Source organism: Lissotriton helveticus, chromosome 11, assembly GCF_964261635.1.
Source record: "Lissotriton helveticus chromosome 11, aLisHel1.1, whole genome shotgun sequence".
In the NCBI taxonomy this organism is placed as follows: Eukaryota; Metazoa; Chordata; class Amphibia; order Caudata; family Salamandridae; genus Lissotriton; species Lissotriton helveticus.
In genome coordinates, this window is record NC_136072.1 from 1,066,404,374 (window position 1) to 1,066,431,392 (window position 27,019).

General features: G+C 43.7%; 2 protein-coding genes across 5 annotated transcripts in view; one reads left to right on the forward strand and one right to left on the reverse strand.

The window, feature by feature from the left end:
- The window catches only part of GTF2H3 (general transcription factor IIH subunit 3), a 99,667-nt gene extending 96,414 nt beyond the window's left edge, over positions 1–3,253 (forward strand). For all 4 annotated transcript variants that reach the window (XM_078667617.1, XM_078667618.1, XM_078667619.1 and 1 more), the window contains exon 13: positions 482–3,253. In XM_078667617.1, coding sequence (XP_078523743.1) covers positions 482–551 — 70 coding nt within the window. In that variant the 3' untranslated portion in view covers positions 552–3,253. The remainder of the gene's footprint in view (positions 1–481) is intronic.
- A 19,745-nt stretch (positions 3,254–22,998) lies between these two features.
- Positions 22,999–27,019, reverse strand: part of LOC144791488 (uncharacterized) — a 62,154-nt gene continuing 58,133 nt past the window's right edge. The window contains exon 3 of the mRNA XM_078666183.1: positions 22,999–23,172. Within this exon, the coding sequence (XP_078522309.1) occupies positions 23,068–23,172 (105 nt within the window). The 3' untranslated portion in view covers positions 22,999–23,067. The remainder of the gene's footprint in view (positions 23,173–27,019) is intronic.

Genomic DNA, 27,019 nt, shown 5'->3' on the forward strand with positions numbered 1-27,019 from the left:
AGATTGCTTTAAAACTATGCCCCATATAATAAAATTTGAAGATTTGTCAGAAAAAGTGAATTACGGCAAAGAATGCACAGCTTTCCTATTTTGGTATCTCTGACTACTACATTAATATTTTGTACCAAAATATATTATTGTGTGTAGTGGGGTCTTTGTCACTGTCAGTAAGAAGTATGTCAACAATTATAATAGGACTGTAGGACGAAGTGTTGATCCTCAATACTGAAGAGAGGGTGGGAAACTTGAGTTCAAAAGGTGTGTGTGATATGTGAATTCTCAGAAAATATAGTCAGACTAGATGCGATTGGCTGTTCTCCGATGTTATTGTCAGTGTAAACTCAAACAACATAGGTCCTCGTGCCTCTGTGTGGCTGTTCCCATTATTGTGATTTAATAGGATGTATCTATTTGCAATTTGTTTAATGCTGGATGGTGGTGTAGAGGGTGATTTCATATATGTTCTTGCTCTCACTTTCAGGACTGCTTTCAAGATTTCATTACCTCCTGTCATGAAGGCAAAAAAGAAGAAATTAAAACCAACACTATAGAAGACCAGCCTAATCATCTTACTGTATTTATGGATTGTTCACAAGGAAAAGGGCAGTACCTACAGCGTATTTATCTCTTGTCTAAAAGCTGCACCCAATAATGTGAACAAGGTCCCCAATAGTGATGCAGTATTTTAAAAAAAACGGGCTTGTGTAAATTCCTTTGTTACTTTGACATTTGGAAGAAGGTGTGGGGGAAGATAAAGTAAGTGAACAAAACATGAAACCGAAAATCCATTTAGTAAACAGAATCACATGTCCCGCCTGATCTTTGTATAAGACCGTATAGGGTCTAGTCTACAATTCTGTAAAGCAGAAGGTAATTCTTCAGCAGAAATGGCTTCGAAAATCAGAGAAATATCTGTTTTGTGCATTTTATAGTGCGTAACACCCAAACTGATGTGTTTTGCAGTGAAATAGACGATCACTTTGCCTGCAATTTCATATTGTTTTTCCATCAGACGAAAACACCATCATTTTCTTATAGGAAACAAGCCATAAAGACCCTACACAACTCGGTGTAGTCATTTTGTGTGTATTCAAGCTCCCCTAGAGTCTTCTTGAAGAGTCTAGTTCGTATCATCTATATGTTAACATTAAACCTTAGTTACAGTTTTGTTTAAAGCCATGTTTTCAATGGTGCAATATTGAATACAGGAAATGCACATATTGGTAAATCCACTTTCTATTGTGCTGTTGACCAGTAATATTTTGCCAGATTAATCTATTTTTAGTGTACAAAGAGTCTGGATCTTCTTGTATTTATATATACTGTTAATTGAACACATGTAAAATAGCATGTAAAAAGCACTATTTGTATTTTATAAGTATGGTAAAGTCACTGACTTTTTTTTTGTAAAAATGTGGATTTTTTTTAAATGTTGACTTAGTATTTAGCTGATAATACCGTTGCAAGTAGTTGGGTGGTAAATGTTCTGTAACATTACAAGCTTAAGCTTATTACCAAACTCGCTCCCTGTTTTGTGTTACAGGAAGTCATATGGATATTCTTAATTTTCTACAGCTGAATCCAACCCATTGCTGCATGTACATTCTAGAGCTATGTTCGAAATTGAAGTAATCTTTGTAAATTGACATATTTTGTTGCGGTTTATTTGTTCAGAAAGTGAGCTCTACTTTGGCCAGCATCTCAAATGAAAATGTAGATAAAAAGACAGCATTACAGAATAGAATATAATGGTGCCATTAACATCTCTATAAGAAAGTCCTATCCTTCTCCTGCGTACATTTCTAATCAGATGGGGCTGTTATCTACAGCCTCTAACCCAAAAATGCATATTACTGAGCAATAAGTCTAGAACATAATTTAGAAGAAATTCATTATATAAAAGTATTTCTTGGAGCATAATGCAGTTATTTCGTTTTGAACTGTGGCTGTCCACACTGTACGGTGGTGTAATAACCTAGAAGAAAAGAAAAGGAAGGGAAGTACGATCTGGTGTGCATTTAAAGAGATACATTTAAATAAACTTTAAAGCAATACAGCCAGACACAATGACTTGCATTGGGGCAACAATTCAATATCGAGGAATAGTGCACACTCGGATGTTCCCGCAATAAACCTACTTACTACATTCCCTGAGTTCTGAACAGTTCTCTTTAAAAAAAAGACTTTATGCTTACTACTGTTCTGGCCGGCGAGCAGCACAAGAAACCGTATCCACTAAGAGCAGTTGATTTCCTACCGTAAATTCATGATACGGGATGCAACGCTTAACACTATTTGTAACTGTGCATTTGAATTGATTTTTGCTATATATATATTTTAGAGGTCGATCTATAGTAATTCAAATAGAATATGTTTGATGGTCACCAGTTCCTACAATTTTAATACATTAGCAGAACAGTTGCTTACAAATTTACAGGTGGTGCTAGTTCAATATAGTGCACAAAAGCTGCATTGGTTGGAGTGATCTTCCCTTTAACCGGCTGACAATACATTTTTAGAAACTACATTTCTGAAACATTTTAATGGAGATTTCGTCTTACCCATCTTCTCTCAGGTCTATTCCATACATTTGAGACAGTACATGGGATGTTAAAGTAGAGTTTAATTTAAACAGAACATCAGCTCACTTCACAAAAGGCAATGCCTTAGCTGTCTCATGACTATCTCTGTTTACAAACTGCCCGCGCCTCTAAGGCCCTTTCTTCAAGCAGGATAAGTTGAGTGTTATCCTGACAGATTCAAGACTAAAAATTAAAGACTATAAAATGACTTCCCACAGAATGGCCAAACATGGGCCTCTAAGGTTACGACCAAGAGTAATTGAACAAAAAGCAATGCTCCTACCATGTTAGCAAACTATTCATTGTTTTTTATTATTTTTGATAAAAAATCAACACCATTCTTTGCTAACTTTAGGTTGACAGTTGTCCTGATATAAGTGACGGCTATATTTGACTTGGTGATTTTTTTATATGCATGTTGCTTTATTGATGTCTGTAAGTAGTGGTGTAGTTTTCTCTTTTTAGTCTGTAAAATTATTTTTAGTTAAGAAAATGCAATTTGGTGGCTTCTTTCCAACACTGTTAAATTTACTGTATTTGTCTATTTTTGACAAAGGGTTATCTTTATTTGCAATGCAAACCTCCTTACTGACCTCATTACTAGTTAATGAAAATTGTGAACTTTTGTAACAGTTGGAAATAAAATCACAGTATTGGCGCTTTTCAATCTGGTTCGGATTTCTCCCTTGTGTTTTGTCATTTCTCCTAGAAACGAACATTCCGTGTTCAATGTGTATTTCCAGTTGTCTTCATGTATGAGTTTTTTAGATTTTCTTTATTTATATATTTTTAAGGCACATGATAACCCAAAAGGGGTGTCCCGGCTCGATTAAGGAAGGGGTCCAACTGCTAGAAGGACAAACTAGAACATCCACATTTGTAATTACCTGCAGAGCTTAAGATGATTAATGAGGTGCTTGAGGTTAGATAGAAGCTTGTTCCAAAGAGTCGCTGTAAGGTAGGTTAAGGGACGTCCTCCCATATGTACCCTGTGGATGAGGAGAATCTGACGCGATCTTTGAGAGGAGGATCCCGGAAGACTTGCAGGCAGGTAGAAAATGAAGATGTTTTTCAGGTGGAAGGGCCCGAGCTGTATATTGCTCTTTGGTCCAAGCAAAGGGCTTAAAAAAGGCTCCCTGTTTCTTATGCGTAGACAATCTAAGGTTTGAGTGTCTAGACCCCGAAGTTGTAGAGGGCACTTTAAGGATTAAACATTCTGCAGCATTTTGGAGAAGGTACTCTGGTAAACTCAGATATAAGGCACTGCCATAATCAAGTAGTTACAGAAGTGTGTGTACTTCGGTATGTCTTACTGAATCAGGTAGCAATGGGGGGAATTTCTTAACATACGTAGTATGGTGAAGTATGTACCGGCCACCTTGTTTACCTGATTCGTGAAGGTGAATTGCATGTCCATCAGGAAACCATGATTCTTTGCTGAGTGTACTGGACGGTAGTGCCTAGCTCTGGTGGCCACCAGCCTGATTACCACAGAATAATGTGATGCCCAAAGAACAGGACCTCCGTTTTATCACCATTCAACTTAAGGCAGATAGACCGCATCCATGAGGCAACTGCACGCACGCAAGCTCAAAGGAGGGAATTGGTTAGCGTTTGATTTTTGGAGATTGATAACAGTAATTTGTGTGTCCTCTGCGTACAATGTTATCTCCAATCCAAATGTTCAAACCATGGAAGCCAAAGGACAAAGATAGATGTTTTATAGGGGAGGCTGATGGCCTTGAGGTACCTTGCAATTGTTTGTGGTGGACTATGATAGGAATGGGGGTTGATGCACCCTTGAGATGTGACCAAAGAAACTAGAAAAGCCATTCCAGCGCATTGTAGCAGATGCCGATATGGAAAAGACTGTGCTTTAGGATGGTGCAGGAGACCGTATCAAAAGCAGACAGGAGTTCTAACAGTATGAGCGCTGATGAAAGTCCTTGATCCAATTTAGAGCTGATATTCTCTGTGGCTGCCACTGTGGTCATTTGAGTGCTCTGCTAAGGCCTGCAGCCTGAATGAGAGGGATCAAGAGTGTTGCTGGTTTCAAAGTAAGTGGAAATCTGCTTATTGATGTTTTTAAATTTTTAGACTGGGATAGAAGCAGAGAAATGGGTCGAAAATTCTCTGCTTCTATTCCCGTCTAAGAATTAATAAACATCAATATGCAGATTTCCAAATATATACACGCACGCGCTATGGGGTTGTTTCTATTGGTCAGGCACCGTGGCGAGGATGTAGACAGATTACATAGCTCCGTGATTAATGGTAGAAGGCTTTTAGAACCCAAGGCAAAGATGTGTGGCGGGCAGGGATTACTGGGTGAGCCCAATTTGATGGAGACATGTTTAAATGTGTTTCCTCAGTAGAGAGGAACATAAAGTTGGCTAAGTGGGTATTACTCGGTTTGCGCTGCAATAATGTAGAGGTTGCTCTATAGAGCAAAAAAGGGTGAACTTTATTATAAAAAAATAATGACAGATTCGAGCAAAGCTCCTGCGAAGTGGAGATTGAGATATTACATGCCTGTGGTTTTATGAAATTCTTGGCAATGAGGAAGATGTCTCTTGCAGAATTGAACGATGCTTCTGTTTCGTTAGTATAGAAGCATGTCTTGGTGATATGATTTATTTTGTGGTAATCTTTCAAAATTGTTTTATAGTGGGATTTCGCCTCCGTTGAGTTACTAAGGGCCAGATGTACAAAGCTTTTTTGAGGTCGCAAATGGCCCTTTTCCCAGAATTGCAGAAAAGCATTTTTTAATGTACAAAGCCCTAATTGCGATTAGGTAACCTATTACTGAATCGCAAATTAGGTTTGTGATTCAGTATTAGGAAGGGGTAAGTTTAGGGCGTCCCTGCCTAATACTGAATCGCAGTGGTATGTATGAATGTTTTGGGACCGAAATGCAGTTGCAAAATATTCGCATTTTACCTCCTACTTCAAGTAGGTGGTAACCCATTTGCAAATGGGAAGGGGTCCCCAAGGCTCTTTCCCTTTGAGAATGTTTGTAAAACCATGCAGCAACTAGCCAATAATGTGCCCATTTTATCACCCTTTCGATGTATCATTGGCTTATTGTGGTGGTGCTAAACCTATCCAGTCCATCACATATATCACCATGGTTTCTTTTCAGGGACACTATATCTGCCATTGTTTCAGGTTGTAGTGCCAATTTCCCTTCTAGTTATATTATGAATTCCAGCTCCAATAATGTATGTGCTAATTGTAGATTTGTACCATATATTTTACTCAGACACTGCCCTCTGAGAATCACCTTAAACATTTACCATTATTTACGCTTGCTAATATTAAATCTCAATTAATGTGAAAGTATTGTACAATACTATTCTTCAGCCATCTCACATACACTCTGTCAGTGCTTCTCCTCTGAATTTACAGGTAAATATTCTGGTTCAGCCATACCCCTCAGCATATTCCAAAATCAATGGACAGTGATCTAATAGGAATCTGGCTATGTACACTGCTTCTTTGTATTTGCAATAATGCTCTCTCCTAATCCGTTCATAATTCACCATACTAGAAGTGTCATGGACAACTAACTGAAGTGTTGCTTGTCAGTCAGACTTTGTATTCGCCACACATCTACCAGACCAAGGGTGCCCATAATTGCCTTAAAGGAGTTCACCATACTCTGTTTTCAGGTGCCTTTTGGAGGGTGTCTGTCTCTCTGACCATCTAGAACGCAATTCATAAGTCCTACAGTGAACAGCAAGAGGAATCACAGCGACGGCAAATATACCGATACAATCACAATAGAGGATATAGCAGCTTAATACTATGGGGCATAAGTAGACTGGGGACAACTGCATCTCAGGAATTGGGAGTTCAGAAATACTGCTGGGCAACCTCCTTACAAAGGACATAGACCACTAAAGAATGTGCACTTGAGATTCTGCTAAGGGGATTAGCCTGCCTTGATAGGGAGAACAACGAAGCAAGATAAAAGACTGAGAGGAAAAAGGGATGGAAATGATGGCAGATGAATGTGGTAGGCGAACCCTCTAAAACTATCAAGTGTTGATGGATAGGAATGGGATCCCAGAAAGGCTTTTTGGACGTATGGGTCCCTGAAGGCAATAATTAAATGCAATACAAAGAAGGAAGGCGACGCTGAACCAACAATACACAAACTGCTACGTGAAATATGCACACTAGAGAAAGGGACCCGAGCAGTATTGCTTTTTATACTAGGCACTCCTGACACAAGCCAGGTGCCCACTAGGCAGACTGAGAGATCACTGTGTAGCGGGTAGATCCTTAGAATAAGAGTGGGGAGGGCAGCTACCCAAATTCGAGGAGGTTCCAGAAATGCACAGTTGAAACTATTATAGTTTAAGATATTGCAAAGGACATTTATCACCCTCATAGGTTTATCAAAATATACCTAGGCGCACTGGTATGGTGTACCAAATGTGGGGATACAGATTCATGATCTGGAGGTGCACTCATTAAAAAAAAAAAAAAAAATAAGGGGAAGAGGCGGCGCAACTGATTAATACATCCACAGATAGATAGGTGGCACTACAACCAGAATCATGTTTATTGGGCCTATTTCCATGAGCTATGAAGAAAAATGCCACTATCACATTTATAGACTTAACATTGGTAATGGCCAAATGGCAGATCACGAGGAATTATAGTACTTTGGGATGAGCTGGAAGGCAGTGGGGTCATACATCACAAAACGGAGGTCACAAGAGAATAAATTCGGCCGAATTAGAAAGAATGACCCTAGATGTGGAGACTAAAAGAGGGCTAAGGAAGTCCCACCTAGCAAGGGTATGGGAAAAAATCCTCATGCTCTTAACAAGCAAAGACAATAACAATGCACAGACCTGACGCTGTTCATGTAAAAAAAATGCCTAATCAGGACTCCGATTGGGCGGTCAAGAGACAAGTAAATGAGGCAACAGAGCAACACTCAAATGATGCCGCCTGTGATCACTAACTGAGATGGCACCCAAATAGTGCCACAATGCTGTTAGCCACAAACAGCAGACCCAAAATCTAGATTACATTTGGATGAGATTGCACAACACCAATGCAAGAATTTGTTTAAATAGAGATGGACAATAAGGGTGGTTGAACAATATGAATTAGATTGTATACACCAAGTAATGCCAATGTGAATAATGCAGCTCATATATATTGTAAACATAATACCTTTTTTAAATATAGGGAAGTTACAGGGTTCTGATACCCAGCCATTCACATTACACCTGACGCTGAAGAACAATACAAGCTCAGTGTGCAACCAGGTTGCCCAAGAGTGGGCTAAGACTGTGGAACTTATAGTAAAGTGACCGCCATTTGCAGTGTAGATGCCACTGTGGCGTATATGCCCTGTGATACAGATTGTACAAGAAATGTGTATAATAAATCAGGAGACAGGGAGGATGCGAAGTCTTTGGTGTTCTCCATGCAACTAATACATTTGTAACAGGTGGTGTAGTGGAAGTATATTTTGGAATTTTAGTATTAACTCAAGACAATTCATAAATTATGCACGATTATCGTAGATAGACAGAAATCTGGAAAACGACTGCAGATGCTCTTAGGCTATCCAAGCTTGGGCGATGATATTACTATTGGTGCACGAAAGATAATTGTTGGCTATTCTTCATTGGGCGGTCCAGCAGAATAATGGTGGTGATGCAGAGGAGGCCAGGGAAAGATGGATTAGAGACTGTGAGGGACCATTATCAGAAAAAGAATGGGATCAGACAAGTGGTTGTGTTAAAGGTTTATCTAGTATTGCACAATTCAAGTTAACTGAGTTTAACATGACCTACCTGAGCCCAATTTACCTGAGTAAGATATACCTGGAGCAAGGTTCATGATGCCCACGACACAGTGAGTCCAGAGCAGATTCTGGTTGCCTGGTATGCAGCTGCACTCATGTACAGACCTACTAGACTGAGGTTGTGATGTAACTACAGACCATTACAGGGGACTTCATAAATTGACACAGAAACATTGCTAACTGGGTCTAAAACCACAAAAAAGGGAGAGCTGAAAAATAGATTTCCTGCACTGGGAACAGTCTTGGTCATTCACTGGCTGTACCCAAGTGTGCCGACAAAGTGAAGTTGATTTCGAGATGTGACTGAACTATAGATCAAAGAAGCACAATGAACATAAGTGGCACTGGAAGGAAAACAGGACAAATAGAGGCTCCACACAACACACAAGGATTATAAATGATTCTGTGCTGTAAAGAGCGACCACATAGGAAAGCATCAAATTGAAGTTAATGATCTGTTAGCGATTAAATGCAATACAAAATTGTAAAGGAAACCGGCTCTGATTTCTGGAATGAACCTTGAATTCCATTGTATGAAAAATATACACAATCTCTAAGACGAATATGTGAATGTGTTAAGAATTTGTATTGGTTGATATATTTCACTACTCTGTATAAAGTCAATGAAAAGTAGTTTTTTAAAGATGAAGGGCCCGATGTAGGTAATTTTATTTTACCACTTCTTAAATACCGAATGATACCAAATCGGTATTTAAAAAGTGGTAAAATAGAGGGTGGGGATGTAGGTAATACAGACTCGGTAAATACCGAATCGTTAAGATTCAGTATTTACCGATTCTGTAAATACCGATTCGGTAATGCCCATTGATTCCTATGGGCATTGAAGCCCATAGGAATCAATGGGCATTACCGAATCGGTATTTACAGAATCTGTAAATACCGATTTTAGCAAGGGTGCAGGGGGTGTCACTTTGACACCCTCTAGCACCCCAAATACAGGCATGTGTTCCATGTGGCACACAGACATGCCCTAAGGGCATGTCTGTCTGTCACATGGCATAGGTGTGCATGCACACATGTGCATGCACACCTGGATTCGGTATTTAACCACCCAATTGGATTGGGTGGTAAAATACCGAATCTGAAAGGCCTGTAGCACTGGAAACAGTGCTACCTACATCAGGAATTTTCCGAATCGGAAAAATAACCGATTCGGTATTTTACAGATTCTGTAAATTTACCTAATCGGTAAATTTACCGAATCTGTAAAATATAGCCCCCTACATCTCAATCACCAAATACCGGTCGGTAACGGCCGAATTGAATTCGGCCGTTACCGACCGGTATTTGGTGACCTACATCGGGCCCGAAATGTGTACCTCATCACGTCATGCTCTGCCTTTCCACCAACCCTGAAGTGGCTCATGTTTAACTAGTCCTTATATCACCTAGTTAGACCCCAAGAAGTTTTTTATTTTTCCCTTTTTCAAATTTGATTTTATTTCTCCTGAAACCTTTAATTATGTAGGTATAGGCAGGGATTTATGGGGACCCAGGGAGATCGCGGCAAGAGCCGGTGTCTCCCTGGGGTTTGTCGCGCGGTGGAACAAGCCACACAGCGCGTGAGGGTGTCAGGCGAGCAGTGGGCGGGGCTTGTGATGAAGATTCTCAGCGGGACGGTTGGCGGGGGACAGTTAGGCTGAAGTGATTAGGGAGACGGTCTTTTTAAGTCTCGGCTAGAAGCGCACGAAAGAGCGTTCTCGCCAAAGAACTATAGTCGTCGGCTCAGCCGACAACGAGTGGAGACAAGAGCTGGCCACGCTCGCAGCATTGTCTATGGCACAGTCGGATTCTGACGCGCGCCTTCGTATTGGGTCGCGCGCGTGAGCTTGTCTGTAGACAACTGCGCGGCTGGTAAGTTTCGTTTTTGCTACTACAGCCGCGCGGCTGGTAAGTTTCATTTTCGCTACTACAGCCGCGCGGCTGGTAAGTTTCGTTTTCGCTACTGAGTCCAGTCATCTCTGGCCCACACCCGTCTCTGCCACAAAGGCACCTCAGCCACCGAGACACCGACCCTTCTGACCCACAGCCATGCGTGGCGTGCACAGACGCTCTCTGAGATACAGACCCCTCTAGCGCACAGACCTCTGCCACGCAGCCTTCTCCCACATACAGCGCTTTGTTCTGGACACCACACTACAGTTATTCGTTATGTTTTACCCCCACCATTCACTGGCACTGGAAGTAAGCGCCTGAAAGTGGCGCACAGCGATACAAAAGGGGATGATGGACCGGAAACAAGCATCCTGGGACCGGTTTTCGGATTCATAATCCTCATCGGCCAGGCTATCTTGAATCCAGTGGCCAAGTGAGTAAGGGACTCACGTCTGAGCATACCCTGCCACACTTAGGGCTGGGTTTAATCCATCACCGTTCTTTAGCCCACTCAGCCACCCCAGTTTAGACATGGCCATATGCAAATCAGTCTGACCCTGTGCCTCATGGGAACAGTCCAGCCCGAACTGCCAAGCCATGTCTTCCCTGGACCGGAAACAATCATCCTGGGACCGGTTTCGGATTCATAATCCTCTTCAGCCAGGCTATCTTGAATCCAGTGGCCAAGTGAGTAAGGGACTCACGTCTGAGCATACCCTGCCACACTTAGGGCGAACAAAGCGATACAAAAGGGGATGATGGACGGAGCGTTTGAGCAAATCAAACACTCACCCCCAGTCAACTGATCTGGGTTTAATCCATCATCATTCTTTGGCCCACTCAGCCACCCCAGTTTAGACATGGCCATATGCAAATCAGTCTGACCCTGTGCCTCATGGGAACAGTCCAGCCCGAACTGCCAAGCCATGTCTTCCCTGGACCGGAAACAAGCATCCTGGGACCGGTTTCGGATTCATAATCCTCATCAGCCAGGCTATCTTGAATCCAGTGGCCAAGTGAGTAAGGGACTCAGGTCTGAGCATACCCTGCCACACTTAGGGCGAACAAAGCGATACAAAAGGGGATGATGGACGGAGCGTTTGAGCAAATCAAACACTCACCCCCAGTCAACTGATCTGGGTTTAATCCATCACCATTCTTTAGCCCACTCAGCCACCCCAGTTTAGACATGGCCATATGCAAATCAGTCTGACCCTGTGCCTCATGGGAACAGTCCAGCCCGAACTGCCAAGCCATGTCTTCCCTGGATCGGAAACCAGCATCCTGGAACCGGTTTCGGATTCATAATCCTCATCAGCCAGGCTATCTTGAATCCAGTGGCCAAGTGAGTAAGGGACTCACGTCTGAGCATACCCTGCCACACTTAGGGTGAACAAAGCGAAACAAAAGGGGATGATGGACGGAGCGTTTGAGCAAATCAAACACTCACCCCCAGTCAACTGATCTGGGTTTAATCCATCACCATTCTTTAGCCCACTCAGCCACCCCAGTTTAGACATGGCCATATGCAAATCAGTCTGACCCTGTGCCTCATGGGAACAGTCCAACCCGAACTGCCAAGCCATGTCTTCCCTGGACCGGAAACAAGCATCCTGAAAGTGGCGCACAGCAGCTTAATTAACGTACATTTTTTCCATTGACTTTCGTTACATGAAAGTGTGCCATTACATGAAATTGTGCCATTACACCACATGTATTGTGCGCCGTTTGCGGTACAAAAATGTACCGAAAATGCACAGTAACCACAGCGCAAACGACAGCTGTTGCGGTTTTTTTTTGCACAACCTTTTTTTTACCTCCACGCATTTTGCATGAACATTTCATGCTAAAATACTGGCGAAATGGCAGTTTTCTATTTGCACAACTATGCAAAAGCAAAATTATTTGAGGTTAGGTAAATTACAAGAATTTCGCGCACTTCTACTCTTCTGGTGTCCAGAAGCGGAGCTTGTCCAGGGCGCGAATAGACCACTCATCTTAAGTAGATTCCTTTTGCAAGTCGCTGCTGCCTGGAAGGAGGTAAGGGCTGCTCCTACGCATCCTATGGAGGGGAGGCTGGCTGCGCCGGGGGCGGCCGCAGGACGGGCTCGGTGAGCGAGTGCGCTGTCTCCGCCTCGTACAGGTGCCGTGTTCCCCCGGTGTTCTCATACTTCACGCCGCTGAACTGAACCGAAGGAAAATGCACCGCCGCCCAAATTTGGCAGTTCTGGGGGCAATCACCACAGCTGGACCTCTACAATCCGATGGGCCCCTTCATCTTGCAACGCGGTCGCCTCTTTGGTCTTTAAATACGGGCTCCCACTACTCCACAGGGCCTACAGTCGCTGGCAGCTTTCCGCGATGATGACCTGTCATCAATAGCCGTCCCGGAGCAGGGAAAATACGACCCAGCGCCGGAGCAATGGACCCACATGTCCGACTCCATGCGCTGCTTGTCTCACCCCGATACCCTCTATTTTGGGAATAATGTGATCTCCTGTATTTCTTGACGCCCCCCTATCCATTCCCGGCAGTCCCAATATTGTGCCTCTTCCAGTTTATCCTATGGTGGTTGTTTGCCACCATGAAAGGCTCACCGAGCACAGAAGGATGAAAGGCTGACTCAACCCAGTCGGGATTAAAACTCATGGCGTGCAGTTGTGATAATCAGATGTTGAAAACGTGATGGTATTGACACCTTAGGATTTCCCCTATTTTTTAAATTCATTTCGTGTAATTACCCACAAAAAAGTCAGTTTATACTGACTTTTTTTTTTGCTGCACAAAAGTACACGAAAATGCCTGCGCACTCTCGCAGAAGATCTGAACAGCGTCTTTCAGCACACGAGTGATATTTTTGCCGGATGGATAGATGTCAAGGAGGCAGGCCGTAGCCACAAAAGTGGTTCCCATTGCCCAATGTCGGAAATATGTTAAGAAAGCAGAAGGGGTCGTTGTTTTTTAATTCTTTCATTTACATGCTTAATAATGGCTGCCACGCTTAATGAGACACGCAGCTCACCCAACTCGAAACAAGCATTTCCAATGCAATAGACCTCACATTTATGCAAGTTTGAGCTGTTGCCATTGTAAATGACAATGCTTTTTATTTATGTATTGGTTTTTACATTTTAAATAAAAAGCATGGACAATTACAATGCCAATAGCTTAAACTTGTTTATTGATTGCTGCCTTTCTTGGATTTTTCTCTCTTCAGTTAGGCGGAGTTGATTAGGGAGGTGGTCTTTTTAGGTCTTGCTGCAAAAAGCGGGCGAAAGCGCGCTCTCGCTGAGAGAACTATAGCTGTCGGCTCAGCCAACAACGAGGGGAGACGAGAGCTGGCCACGCGCGCAGCATTGTCTATGGCAGAGTCGGATTCCGCCGCGCGCCTTGGGATTGGGTCGCGCGTGTCGGAATCCGACTCTGCCAAGCGCCGTAAGTTTCAGTTTAGTATAGCGATCGCTGGATTCTTGTTCAGCGAGTGTGTCTCATCGCCGGAGCTGGGAGGTGTGCGGGGGATTTCAGGAGCCAAGCCCGTGGGCTGGGAGCTGCGGTGTGAGGAGCGCCACAAACACCCAGAGCTTCACCGGAGACCGCTGACTGCGCACCTGGGACTCGGCGGAGGCAAGGGTGAGTGAGTGCGGGCCGGAGTGCGGGCCGGACCGCGGGGGAAGAGAGGTGGGACAGCGCGGGTGGAAGAGACGGGGCGAGGAACGGGAAGTGAGTGGGATCTGTTGTGGGAAATCGGAGGGAGAGAGGAAGGTAGACCAGTCTCTGATGCCATACTCTGAAACATGCGATCCACTTCCGGGTCGTATGTCCTTTAATAATCTGCCTTCCTTGTGGTTAGCACAGCACTACTGGTAGCCCGCCCCAGTCACCCTCGGTCAGCGCTCCGGATTGATTAAATGTGGCAGTAAACTACTTTAAGCAGAATGTTCACAAACTATGACTACATTAAAACACGTATGTTTTAGATGTTTTAAAACGCAATAATTTACTGTTCTATTACAGTCTGTCCACGAAACTGTTAGTACATGTGTCCACAAAGCATTCCGATTGCTGACAGAGGAGCCATTCCAATATATTCTAAATAAGGCTGTGTGCCCTTTACTTCAAATAGGGATTCACCTTGTACTGTAAGTGTGACCTCATCAGCTTGCCTGTGTTTTTTTGCCATTACCACGTTATGCAAGATTAAAAAGTAAACCTCTGAGTCTCAAAAACGGCTGTTTGCTATTCTGATTGCTTAAAACCTAGTTCTGGCTGACGGTAGCTCACACCACGGGGCAGTCTGTAGTTATTCCGCACACAGCGCCCACCGAGCCCTCCCATATGGTGCTGCACAGCCTACCAGGCCGTCGGTGTTGGAGCTTCACTTCTGTGCAGTGCAGGTGAGGTGTCCCACGTCAACACAGGCAGTCCTTCAAAGGCATCAGCTATGCCGAGAAAAGACGTTTGACGGCAGTGGTATTTTTCATTTATTTGCAGCTGGAAGTGTTCGCCAGATAGAACTACCTAAATAAATGAAACATTTCTCAATATTTGTTCTTTCTGAGAATGGGAACATCACTATACAATTCTCCATCATACAACACAATGCCAGTCTCCATCAGTGTGTATCACTGTGTGAGGGAGTTTTAGAAGTCGTGGGCTGGCAGTGTCTTGTCTATCTGGAACACCCAGCTAGTCTTCACTTGTTAGCAAAGACCACCTGGCTCTCAGGGTAAAGGGTTATTAATGTTGCCTTAACATATCGTGGATGTTCTATTTGTTGTAATTCTATTTCTAGACCGCTATGGTACAAAGAGAGGGTACTTTCTCACATCGGTGCTTTGTTCAGCCTGCAAGAGTGTCACTCAAAGGGTCACATGCGACGCACAGAAATGTCACACATAAGCACGCAAAAACCTGCAGGTATCGCACATCAGCAAACTGAAAACTTGGCAGCAGTGCTGCCTGCCTGGGAGAGCACAGAAGCTGGCACCCACACAGTCCCACGGGATGTAATTTCGTGCATCAGTAAGGCTAGCTCACCCAGTGGCCAAACACAGTATGTTTTCTGATATGACATCATCCACATGCCAGCGAACCACACTCATTCCCTCATTACTGCTTTAATCTTAACAAAAGCCTTCATGCGTCAATTTACTGTTTTGTTTCTCAGCTGGTCTGCACTTTTTAAATCATTCAGGGACTTGCGTCCTCCCATCACCAGATGACCCATGTTAGTTGTGTAGTCTCCGCCGGACGATGGTTTTTGTTGAGCCTCAGCGTGCATGTTCTTGCTTTGAGATAGGACAGCTCTCCGTGACTTATCTTTAGTGGCTCACCATCCTCCTCAGTGGTTTTTAGGTCTCGCTGAGATAACGCGAGATCTGAAAACCTACCCCCCCCTCTCTCTCTCTACACCCCTCTCTCTCTACACCCCTCACTCCTATCTCTCGTCCTCCCGCTCTATCTATCCCACGCCCTCCCTTTATCTATCGCACTCCCTCTATCGCACCACCACCACATCATCACTCAGCGGTACCACAGCATCACTGAGGGGCACCACATCATCACTCAGGGGCACCACAGCATCACTCAGCACCACAACAGCATCACTCAGCACCACCACAGCATCACTCAGCACCACCACAGCATCACTCAGGGGCACCACAACATCACGATGCGCAACCACATCATCACTGAACGCCACATCACTTGTCGCCACCACAATATCACTCAGCGCCACCACAGCATCAATCTGTGCAACCATTCAACAACAACTGGTTCAAATATGTTTTCTCAATGTTTCAAGCTTTATTACAAATGTCACAAAAAGATGTTAATATTTCACTTCTATTCTTGGATTTTCGTCACAATAAAATACACTGAACATAATCTTCACAAAAGTTATTTACAAAAGTTTGAGCTATTGCCACTATAAATTACAATAACTTTTATTTAAGTATTAATTATAAAAAAAATAAAAGCCATTGTTATTTGTAATATCAATACATCTAAGTCACGTAAATACAAGACATATTGCATTACAAATGCTATAGGTGTCACATTTGCAAAAGTTAAAACTATTGGCATTGTAAATGACAAAGCTATTATTTTAGCTATTTTCAAAACCAACACATAAATAGAAAATTTGTCATTTACAATACCAATAGCTCAAACTTTCCTAATGCAAGACCTATTGCATTGCAAATGCTTGTTTATTGATTGCTGCCTTTCTTGGGTTTTTCTCTCTTCAGTTTGGCTGAGGTGATTAGGGAGGCGGTCTTTTTTATTGATTGCTGCCTTTCATGGGTTTTTCTCTCTTCAGGTAGGCTGAGGTGATTAGGGAGGAGGTAGTTTTTATTGTCTGCTGCCTTTCTTGGGTTTTTCTCTCTTCACAAAAGTTTGTCAAGCTGTAGTGTGGGAGGATGGTAGAGAAAGAGGCTGTGAAGGAGGCACTCAGCGTCATTTATGAGGCGGGCCTCGACGATCTGTTAGTCCCCAGTGTATCAGCTGTTCTGGTGGCGGCCGGGAGAAGCCCGAAGCGCGTCGCAGCGCAAGGTTTTTTCAAATGCTGTGGCAGCCTGCTTACCTTCAAGGAGTCATCTTCAAGTGGCAGAAGGTCGTGCTGAGCCGGTGCCCATACAGCCCCAGAGCAGAGTATGTGCTGCACTTAGGAATGGGGGTGGCAGGCTTCAAGCTTCACGCTGTTCGTCACTCCCTGACAGGAAATTAAGTCAGTTGGGGACGGTAGCAGCAACTCATATGGGTCGTGCTAGGGGGAGAGTGCAGGGGAGGGGTGGTGCCGCCTCCAGGAGCCTTACTGCCTCAGTCTCGGGCGTCCGGTGGTAGAGGGCGGGGGTCATATTAATGGGATTGAAGAAGTTTTTATTTTACTGGCTTCTCCTTTGGCAGCTAAGAGAGCACATCTCAGTGACAAGGTGCTCACACAGTATGCACAGTTTAATGAAGGAGTGTCTTCCATTGATATAGCGCCTCCTGTTTCTTTTGAGGGACGCTCTGCGGTTTTGGTGGACTATTCCAGTGACAGTGGTGAAGAAAGTGATGGGGTACAAATTCTGTCATCTGGTATTAACAGTATATCGAACAATAACAGTGCTCAGGTGCTGAGTCCTGTAGTGGAAGGAGCTGTTTCTGAGGTAATTTTGTCTCCGGTTCCTAGAGGCCCGCCTGGGAATGAAGACCGCTTATATTTTCATGACAATTTGACCACTTCCCCTTTGGACTTAACAGAGACAGTGGGTGATGATATGCAAGAGTTTATGGATGATGTTGATTTAATGTCTCACAGCATATATCATTCTTCACCTTTCGACCCTTCTGGTCATAATGCAGGCTTTGAAGCTATTTTTCCGGAATCTCCTCCTTCTTTCTCACAGATTTCTGTTGACTCTGCATTAGGGCCGCATCGTGGGCAATGGGTTTGGGTGGATCATGCCACTCCATCATCTGCAGATGACACTTCTACACAGGTGCGGAAATTTCGTAAGTCGGGAACGTCTTCTGGCACGAGCGGCTGGAAGTCTTCATTATCCATGGTTCCTCAGATGGCGACTGGTGTTTCTAAGTCTGCAAACTCGAAGCAGGTTGCGGCTTTTAGTAAGGGGGTTAATACACAGAGCGGATCATATGCAGATTTGGCTGTGGCAGCCGGGCGCTCTGAGCGGCGGCCTGTGACCAATTGGGATTTTTTATGATGGGCGGGAGACTAGGAAATGCAGAGTGGTAGCAATACAGATTTGATTATACCTGAGGTACATGTTGTTCGTGGGATGGTGGCTGAAAATTCAAATGAAGGGTTTCTGGTTTATAATTTCCATATGGTTTCAAGATTTAGGGGTCAAGAACAAGCTTTGTCAAGGATGGGGTCGGGGTCAAACTTTGTATTGTTTTACAGAAGTCAGGAGCGGACAATACAGCGGAGCAAAAACGGCTTCACGGTCATCAATGTCGAGATGATCCAAAGGAGTTCCAGAAGCGTGCTGCTCAATTGACATCAAGTAGGGCTCAGTGGTGGTCTTCGTGGCCACAACCTGTGACGGACAAGCACAGTGTATGTGCAGTGGGTGTTGGTGATGCATCGGTGAATGAAGTTATGGGTTTGGGGGATGGGGAGGTGGTGGCGAAAACAACGGAACAGGTGCGGTTAGGTACAGGTGCATTGGAATCAAATAAGGTCACAAGTACTGATAAGCAGGTTTTGGATGGGACAAAATCTTCTTCGGGGCAGGATTCAGGTGTCACTAATCCCATACATAAAAAACTCCCTTACATGGGTTTGGCTATGCGTCTGGGGATATATCCGACCGAGAAAACAAAGAAGAGAATTCGGGACCACGAGTTTGTTGACTTTTTCAAACTCCTTCATAGGGACATTCAAGCAAAGGAGGGGTCCAAAGAGGAGGAATGGGAACTCTTTAGACGTCCCAGAGTTCCTAAAAATATCGAAAATTGGATGGCTGCATTTTTAATCTATGCAAGCGTCTACTGTGAAAGACATCAAGACAGGGCTGTGGCCATGTTTAAATACATTGATATTATTCGCAAAGCTCAATTACAATTTGGTGGTTTCGCATGGCTCAGCTATGATGAAGAGTTCAGGGCTAGAGTTAGTATTTTTCATGACAAACCTTGCGGGGAGGTTGATCAGGAACTGTGGCTACAGTGGATGTCCTCGACTCAACCGCCCGCGACGACTCATACTGCAAGCGGGCTTCCAATTACTTACCGGCCCTTTCTGCCTCGCCCCGCCCAATTTGGGGCGGGTGGGTTGGATAGAGGACAACTTACGGGATCCTGCTGGAACTTTAATCGAGGTTCATGCATCATGCAATTTTGCAGGTTCAAACACAAATGTTCTCAGTGTGGTGTGAAACATGCCATCATCCAGTGCTTTGCCAATCAGAGGTTTGGGGATCAAGGAAAATCGGCAAGAGGTTGGGGAGCATTTCCACAGTTTACTCCAAAGGGCTCATACCCCAATTAAGCTATCGGTCATGACACAGTGGTTGGAAGGGTACCCTGATCCGGAATCTGGTTCAAAACTTTATTGGGGTTTTAAGAAAGGTTTCAAGATAGGTTACCAGGGTCCACGTTACAATAGATGGTCTGACAATTTAAAATCGGCTAAGGAATTGCCTCAAGTGGTTCAGAAAAAGCTGGATGTTGAGATACAAGCGGGTAGGATAGCAGGTCCGTTTAAACACTGTCCGTTGAAGACGTTGATGATATCCCCGCTGGGCTTGGTTCCCAAATAATTGGCAGGTGAATTTAGGCTGATTCATCTTTTATTGTGGCCAGAAGGCCAATCTATTAATGACTTCATTTCCCCTTCAGATTCTAATGTATCATATACGTCTGTGGATGATGCATTAAGGATGATACGCATGGCTGGATATGGTGCTGAACTTGCAAAATGCGATTTCCAGTCAGCTTTTCGCTTACTGCCTATTCATCCGTCGGATTTCGAGCTGCTAGGCATGTTTTTCAATGACTCTTTTTACATTGTCAGAGTCCTTTCAATGGGTTGTTCGGTGTCATGTGCACTGTTCGAAATGTTCGGTACTTTTCTTCAGTGGTGTTTTTCCGAAAAAAAGTGGTCACAGACAAGTTTGTCATTATTTGGACGATTTTCTATTTATTAGTAAGGCACAGTCAGATCAGTGCCACAGATTTCTAAACATCTTTCAGGACTTGGCTGAGGAGTTTGGCGTTCCTCTGGCTCCAGAAAAAACTGAGGGTCCATGTACCAAACTTACATTTTTAGGCTTAGAAATTGACACAGAACTCATGATGGCTCGGTTGCAAGCGGCTAAGGTGAGCGAAATTAGATCCTTTTTGTTGGAAATTATTGACAGGGAAAAAATTCAACTCAGGCAGGTTCAGCGCTTGTTGAGCTACTTAAATTTTGGTTGCCGAGTGGTACGTGCTGGCAGGAATTTTTGTAGACGTTTGAGGATTCCTTCCTCATCACAGGATTAGACTCACTAAAGCTATTAAGGAGGATTTATTAATTTTATTGCAATTTTTGGAGGATTGCAATGAAGTCTCTCTATTTTTTGTGGAGGATGACCCCATTTGGCAGTTTCAGATTTTTTCAGATGCTTCTGGGGCACACGGTTTTGGCATTTTTTGGGATGGGCGTTGGTGTGCGGGGAAATGGCCTCCTCATTGGCTCAAGCAAGGTCGAAGCATAGCTTTCCTTTAATTGATTCCTCTCATTGTGGCTTTGTTAGTATGGGGGGATGAGTTTAAGGACAGGAGTGTTCTTTTCCATACTGATAATATAGCCGTTGTTGAGCTAATTAACAAGCAAAAGGCAAAGGATGCGCTGGGGGAATGAGAATCGTTGATCTAGTTGAAAAATCTATAGCCCTTCTACCAGACGCAGTTATCGTCATGCCTGGACAGAATTTTTAAGTTATGTTAAGTTACACAGTTTGGATCGTTATACAGTGGGTAACAAATATGTTATTTATCAGTTTGTTTTGCATTTGATTAATTTGGGCCTGTCTCATACAACAATATCAGGAAAATTGGCTGGCATTTCTTTTTATAGTCAGTTGTGGTGGGGATAGGAGTTGGTGGGGGATGTTTTGTTACGACGAATGTTGAAGGGTCTGGGGAGGGAGCGGTCTGTTTTTTCACATTTACGCGAGCCAATTACTTTTCCCCTTTTGCAACAACTTTTAATACAGTAACCAGCTTGTTGCTATGACATGTGGGAAGTTTCCCGCTTTAGACTTTGCATGATTTGTTTGTTTTTTGGCGCTTTTAGAGTTTCTGAGCTGTTGGGTTTGCGGGATCAGATGGGTATTCAGGCAGAAGATGTTCAGGTGCAAGGAGGGAAGCTTAAGATCCTTTTGAGGAAGTCTAAAACCGATCAGCTGGGTAAAGGCACATGGGTCCATTTAAATGGTAGTGGAATTTAAGACTGTTGTCCTTTGGGAGAATGGGAGGCTTTCGTCATTTCAGCGGTTTTGCAACATAGAGACATATTCACGCATAGTGATGGGAATTAAATTTCTAGTGCACATTTATTGGCAGTTTTACGTTAAGCTTTGTTATTGTTGAGAAAAAAAAACTCACTTTTTGGGACACACTCTTTTCGTATAGGGGCAGCTACTGAAGCGTTTAGATTGGGGTGGGGCTGGGATGACATAAAAAGGATTGGTAGATGGAAATATGATTGCTGCACACGTTATGTGAGGAAATAATGCGACTGTTTTCCTTAAATACGGCATAATTTTGTTTTTCCCACCTAGGTGGTAAAGCTTCAATATCATCAAAGAGGCGGACATGGATAGTGGGCCATTCTTTCATTAAATGGTCAGCCAGCTTCGTCCAACAGCAAATTTATGGCCGATCACTTGGTTTGCCTAGCAAGGGACATGACGTTTTGCGGGAAGGGAAAGGTGGTATGAGGTGGGAGGGGTTATTTCCCATGCTTTCTGAGCTGTCTTCTGCAAGAGGTTTCCCAGATGTATTAATTATTCATTTGGGGGGAAATGATCTTGTACCGTTGTCTGGTTTATCCCTTTTGAAGAAAATGAAATTTGACTTGGTGGTGATCAAAAATAATTGGGTAAGTATAACTTTGGTTTGAACTGAGTTTATTTACATTGGAGGGGAGCTCGCAACCACACGGCGTTGGAGAGGGCTTGCAGGAAAATCAACCGGGAAATTAAGATTTTTTTTATGTGTTGCAATGGGGATAAAGTTTTTGTCTCATGATAATATCACAGGTGCGGAATATCATCTATTTTGGGAAGATGGGGTACACTTATCGCAAATTGGCCACGCATACTATTTAATGGAGTTGAGGGATTTGTTGGCGGATTTTTGGTGTGAAAATCTGTGGTGTTCGGTTAATACACATTAACTCTGTTTTACTGCTAACATTTTCATGGGTGGGGGCTAGGAAAAATCTTTGGTTTTCTTGGGTGGTGTTTTTTTCTTGGGGGTTGGGATAGTCTGGAGCAGGCTTATCCTTCCCTCTGGGGTGGGGGAGGGAGGTTGGAAAGGTTGATTGGGATTGTGCAGTTCATGAGGTATTTTTGATGAAAAGTCTTGTGGGGAATATTTGGTTGTCTATCAAAAGTTTCAAAGCGTAATGACAATGTGGTATTTATTTCAACAATGTTTATTCTAGGGAAATTTTACTTTCTGTTGCCTGGCTTAATAAAGTGACCTTTTCTGCCAAGTGAAATAATGGTGTGTGGTTTGTTCTTATTGCACGATGACAACAGCGATTTGCTTAGAATTTGATACAAAACTAAAGCTGGTTGACGTGAAAATAAACAATTCTTTTAATAACAAAAATGGGTTTCAACAATAACAGTGTCATACAAATTCAACTATTTATATTGTAAATTTAAATACGACAGGTTGTCATTAAAAAAGAGCTGAGCCCACATAGAAAGAAGGGTTTTTCGGGGGTCGAATCCAACGGTGAATTTAACTTTCATCTCTCAGCAAATGACCAGTCCTTTGTCTCACAGCATGCCAGATAACATTTCCATCCAGTGTTATGGTCTGTATAAAATATTTCATCATTTCGATTCTGTGACAGAATCATTTGTAAAATGGACTCCGGTAACACAGCGTGTTTTAGGCACAGTAACCCGGAAATGCTTCGTTGAAGCTTGGAAACGCATCAGGCAGACGTCTCTCTGCGCCAGACCAGTCACAGACCCCAAGCAGGTGAACAAGGAGGAGAGATAATTAGAGAAGGGGCTCTTTGGACTATAATGCAGGAAAGCAGCTGACGCTCCTTGATAGCAGCTTGGTGGTTTGGCCACACTCGCATTTCTTCTTGGCTGCTGTGGCGGTGAAACAAGGGCGAGGCACCTAAAACAAAATGAAGTTTTGTTAGTTCAATAGTAGTGCTATTTAGTGTATTTTCACAGCTGCAGACGTCACTCACACTTCTGTACAGAAGGGAATATGTAATATACATTTTACTCAGCTTGATCTATGACCAGGATGATTGACAATATGCAATTTCGCATCTGCTGCCTTTTTTTTTACATAATTATGGATTTGCCACATCATCCATCATCTGCTGCATAATGTGAAGATTTTAACAACAAAAAATATAGTTTTCAGCCCAAGTGGATCAAAACTTACTTAACAACATGGCGGCGTGGGTTCCAAAGGTTAAATGATAATCTTTCAGTAGTGTTTTCCTGTATTTGGTTGTTAAACTGGTATTAATTAGGTGAAACCTTTGCCCAGACAGTATTACCATGTATAAAAATTTAAAATAAAATGAAGTAATAGTATTAAAAAACAAGCCACATTAAGTCTCATATTTTGGCTTTTCTTGGCACATAATTTAGTCATGCCTGCTGCATACGTTGGTGCTCCAGCAACAGCTCCAACAACAGCAAGGACTTTTCAACAAAGTGAAGGAGATCACCAACCCCTCGGCACCCGAAAACAACATCACACCTTTGCAAGCTCTTTACAACACACTCTCACTTTTTCCACAACAAAATCAATACCATCTACCAAGACATCATACCCCAACACCCTGCAGAGGACACCATCAACCGCATCACTCCAACCAACACACTCCAACACCAGCTCACCTCATGGAACCTCCTCACAGAGAACAAAACTATGTCCATCATGAGATTTATGCACTCCGGACCCCCCGGCAGACCCCTCCCCACACCATATATTCAACCTCGGCAATCAACCCATCATCAAAGAACTCATCAGGGTACTCAACTCCTCTATCACCACAGACCCAGGAGAACCGAAGAACTACCAACCTATCTCCCTTCTCCCTTTCCCAACCAATGTAATGGAGAAAGCCATCAACATCCAGCTCACCAGACATCTGGTGAGGCACAACCTTCTGGGCCCCTCCCAATCCAGCTTCAGAGCAAACCACAGCACTGAGCCAGCCCTAGTCACAGACAACATTAGAATGCTGCTAGACCACAGAGAAGCAGCAACCCTCACCCTCCTCCTCGACCTTTCAGCAGCTGTCGACCGCGTATCCCACCACACACACTGATCAACAGACTTCACCAAAATAGGAATCTAAGGAGCAGCCCTCAAGTGGATTGCATCCTACCTCACAGGAGGAACGCTGAAGGTTATCCTCCCCCTTACTCCTCGCTCCCTAAGAACATCAACTGCGGTGTACCTCAAGGCTCATCTCTCAGCTCAACCCTCTTCAATGTATACATTAAACCCCTGGCCAACATCATCAAGAGCCACGAATGCATGAAAGATGTGGTCGCCTGGATGAACAACTGCCTCAAACTCAACACTGACAAGAAAGAAGTACTCATCTACGGGAAAGGCAAGGATACCCTCCGGAGCCATGAATGGTGGGAGCCTAATCCCCAATCCCCAAACCCACTGAACATGCCTGTATCCTCGCCATCATTGTCGACAGCCTGCTATCCATGAAGAAGCATGTTACTGCTGGCTCCTCAGCTCTGCTTACTTCCTCACCCTCCGAATGCTCAGGAAGGTCTTCAGATGGCTCCCATCCAACACCAGGCGAACAATTACGCAAGGTCTCGTCACCAGCAGACTAGACTACGGCAGCTCCCTCTATGTAGGAATCACGGCCCAACTCATGACTATCCTGAACACAGCAGCCAAACTGATCCTCGACCTCCCCTCACCTCAGAAAACTCCACTGGCTACTAGTAGCGAAAAGATGCCACTTCTAGCTGCTCACTCATGCGTACAAGGCACTACACAACGAAGGACCGGCGTACCTTAACAATCAAATACATTTCCACCAACCTACCAGGGAACTGCACTACAAATCCCTCTCCCTAACAGTCACCCAACGATTCCGCCAGAGGAACAGCGGGGGCTGCTCCTACTCCCACCAAGTGCTAAGGCCTGGAACAACCTCCCCTGCACCTCAGAGCCTTACCATCGCTCCGGCAGTTTAGAAAGGACATCAAGACCTGGATGTTCAATCAATAGGAGAACAGGCAGCAGGATCTCCCAGCACCTCTAGATCCCCATGGGTGATGTAGCCCCGCTCTACAAATCCTGATTGATTGATCCCCTGCCACATAATTCCAGTGGCCTTGTGTATGACCGTTTTAAGCATGACCAATATTCTTAAATTCTGCATAGTTTTCAGATTTAAATTAAAAAAAATGTTTTTAGATCAAATGGTTCAAATGTTACAAAAAAGCTGCCACCTGTGTGACCACCCAGTCGTAGGGCTTTTATTGGAAAGTTATGGGTCACCTTTCTTTTGCTGTTTGCTGGAATTAATTGTTAAAGTGGTACAACCTCTGCCCAGACAGTGTTAACATTGTTAAAATGATCTAATAATGGAGTAAAACTGCAACAGAATGTGCCACATTGCACTGCACAATTTGCCTTTTGTGCCACCTAATTTAGTTAAACCTGCTGCATAACTTGTTCCTCCCCTGTCGTATAATTCCAAAGCCCCTGATTATAATAAGACAGCCATTCACTAAAGCTGTCTGTGGTTCCATGCTCTGCTGCTCAAGATTCCACTGGCCGTCAATAATGACAGTCCTTCAAACGGCACCTCTCTGGCCAGCCCTTGGGTACCGCTGACATGAGCCATAGGAATTATTCCTCTGTAGAAAGCAATAGAGCGTTGTGGAAACTAGTGAACCAAAACCTGAGATATTTAATTCACAATGATCATATCCCTGTGCATCACCCACAAGGATCATCTGCAGATCTTTCATCTCTTAAATGATGCTAATCAGCTTGGGTCATTGGAAGTGTCCTCGATAACCACAGAATGTCTCAGCTTCTACTCCATTGATGCCAGATTGGTGGACACAAATTGAGCCCAATGTATACTTTACATGCCTACCATGTAATAAACTTATTACATGGGAATAACTGCCTGTGAATGCCGCTCCACTCTACTAGGTGGGGGGCAGTGTATTTAACCACTTGGGAAGGTGTGAGGAATCCTGCTGGTATTGTACAGGAGAATGTTCATGCCATCTGTACTGTTATGCTCATTGACTGGCTTCTTGAACCCCTGACTATATGCCTTGTTTCTCAATCACCTGTACTGTCTGTGCATGTTCGGTCTGTGCCAAGCCTGTAAATCACATGCCATTATCCTCGGTATGGTTGTTTACAAATCAAAATAGAGTTCAAAGGAAAAAAAAGAACCTTATTAGATGGCGACCCATGGCTCTGAAGCATTCAGTCATGTCATACATGACAGAGTACTATTATTATCAAATTCCTGTGCTACGTTGTAAGACCTTTCTGTAGTACACTATGGAATAAAGTGTCTCTAAAAGCACAGAGCAGCACACCGAGTGAGGCAGAGACGAATGACTCTTGAATGAGAGCAAATCACGGAGGTGAAACTCCAGATAATATACTTGTAAAGCCTCACTGAGGCTTAAATATTTGAGTTGAACAAATATAAACATCCCTGGTCTGGTTACTCTTGTTAGCATTTTGTTTATACTCAGGGCTGAATGGCAGCCCGGGATGCCAAGTTTCCACCTTCATATTGTAGGGACTGATTGAGGCTGAGGTCACCCACTGAAGCCCTCTGGTGCGCCATCAGTGTTTGTGCCACTATGAAGGGGGCGAGATGCTCTGGTGGAAACTTTATCCCTGGGTCAAAGCTGAAAGATTGGGGTGAGGTTGGAGGGGGGGGGGGGTAGAGGCACTTCTAAAGACCTGTCAACTTATAAAGACT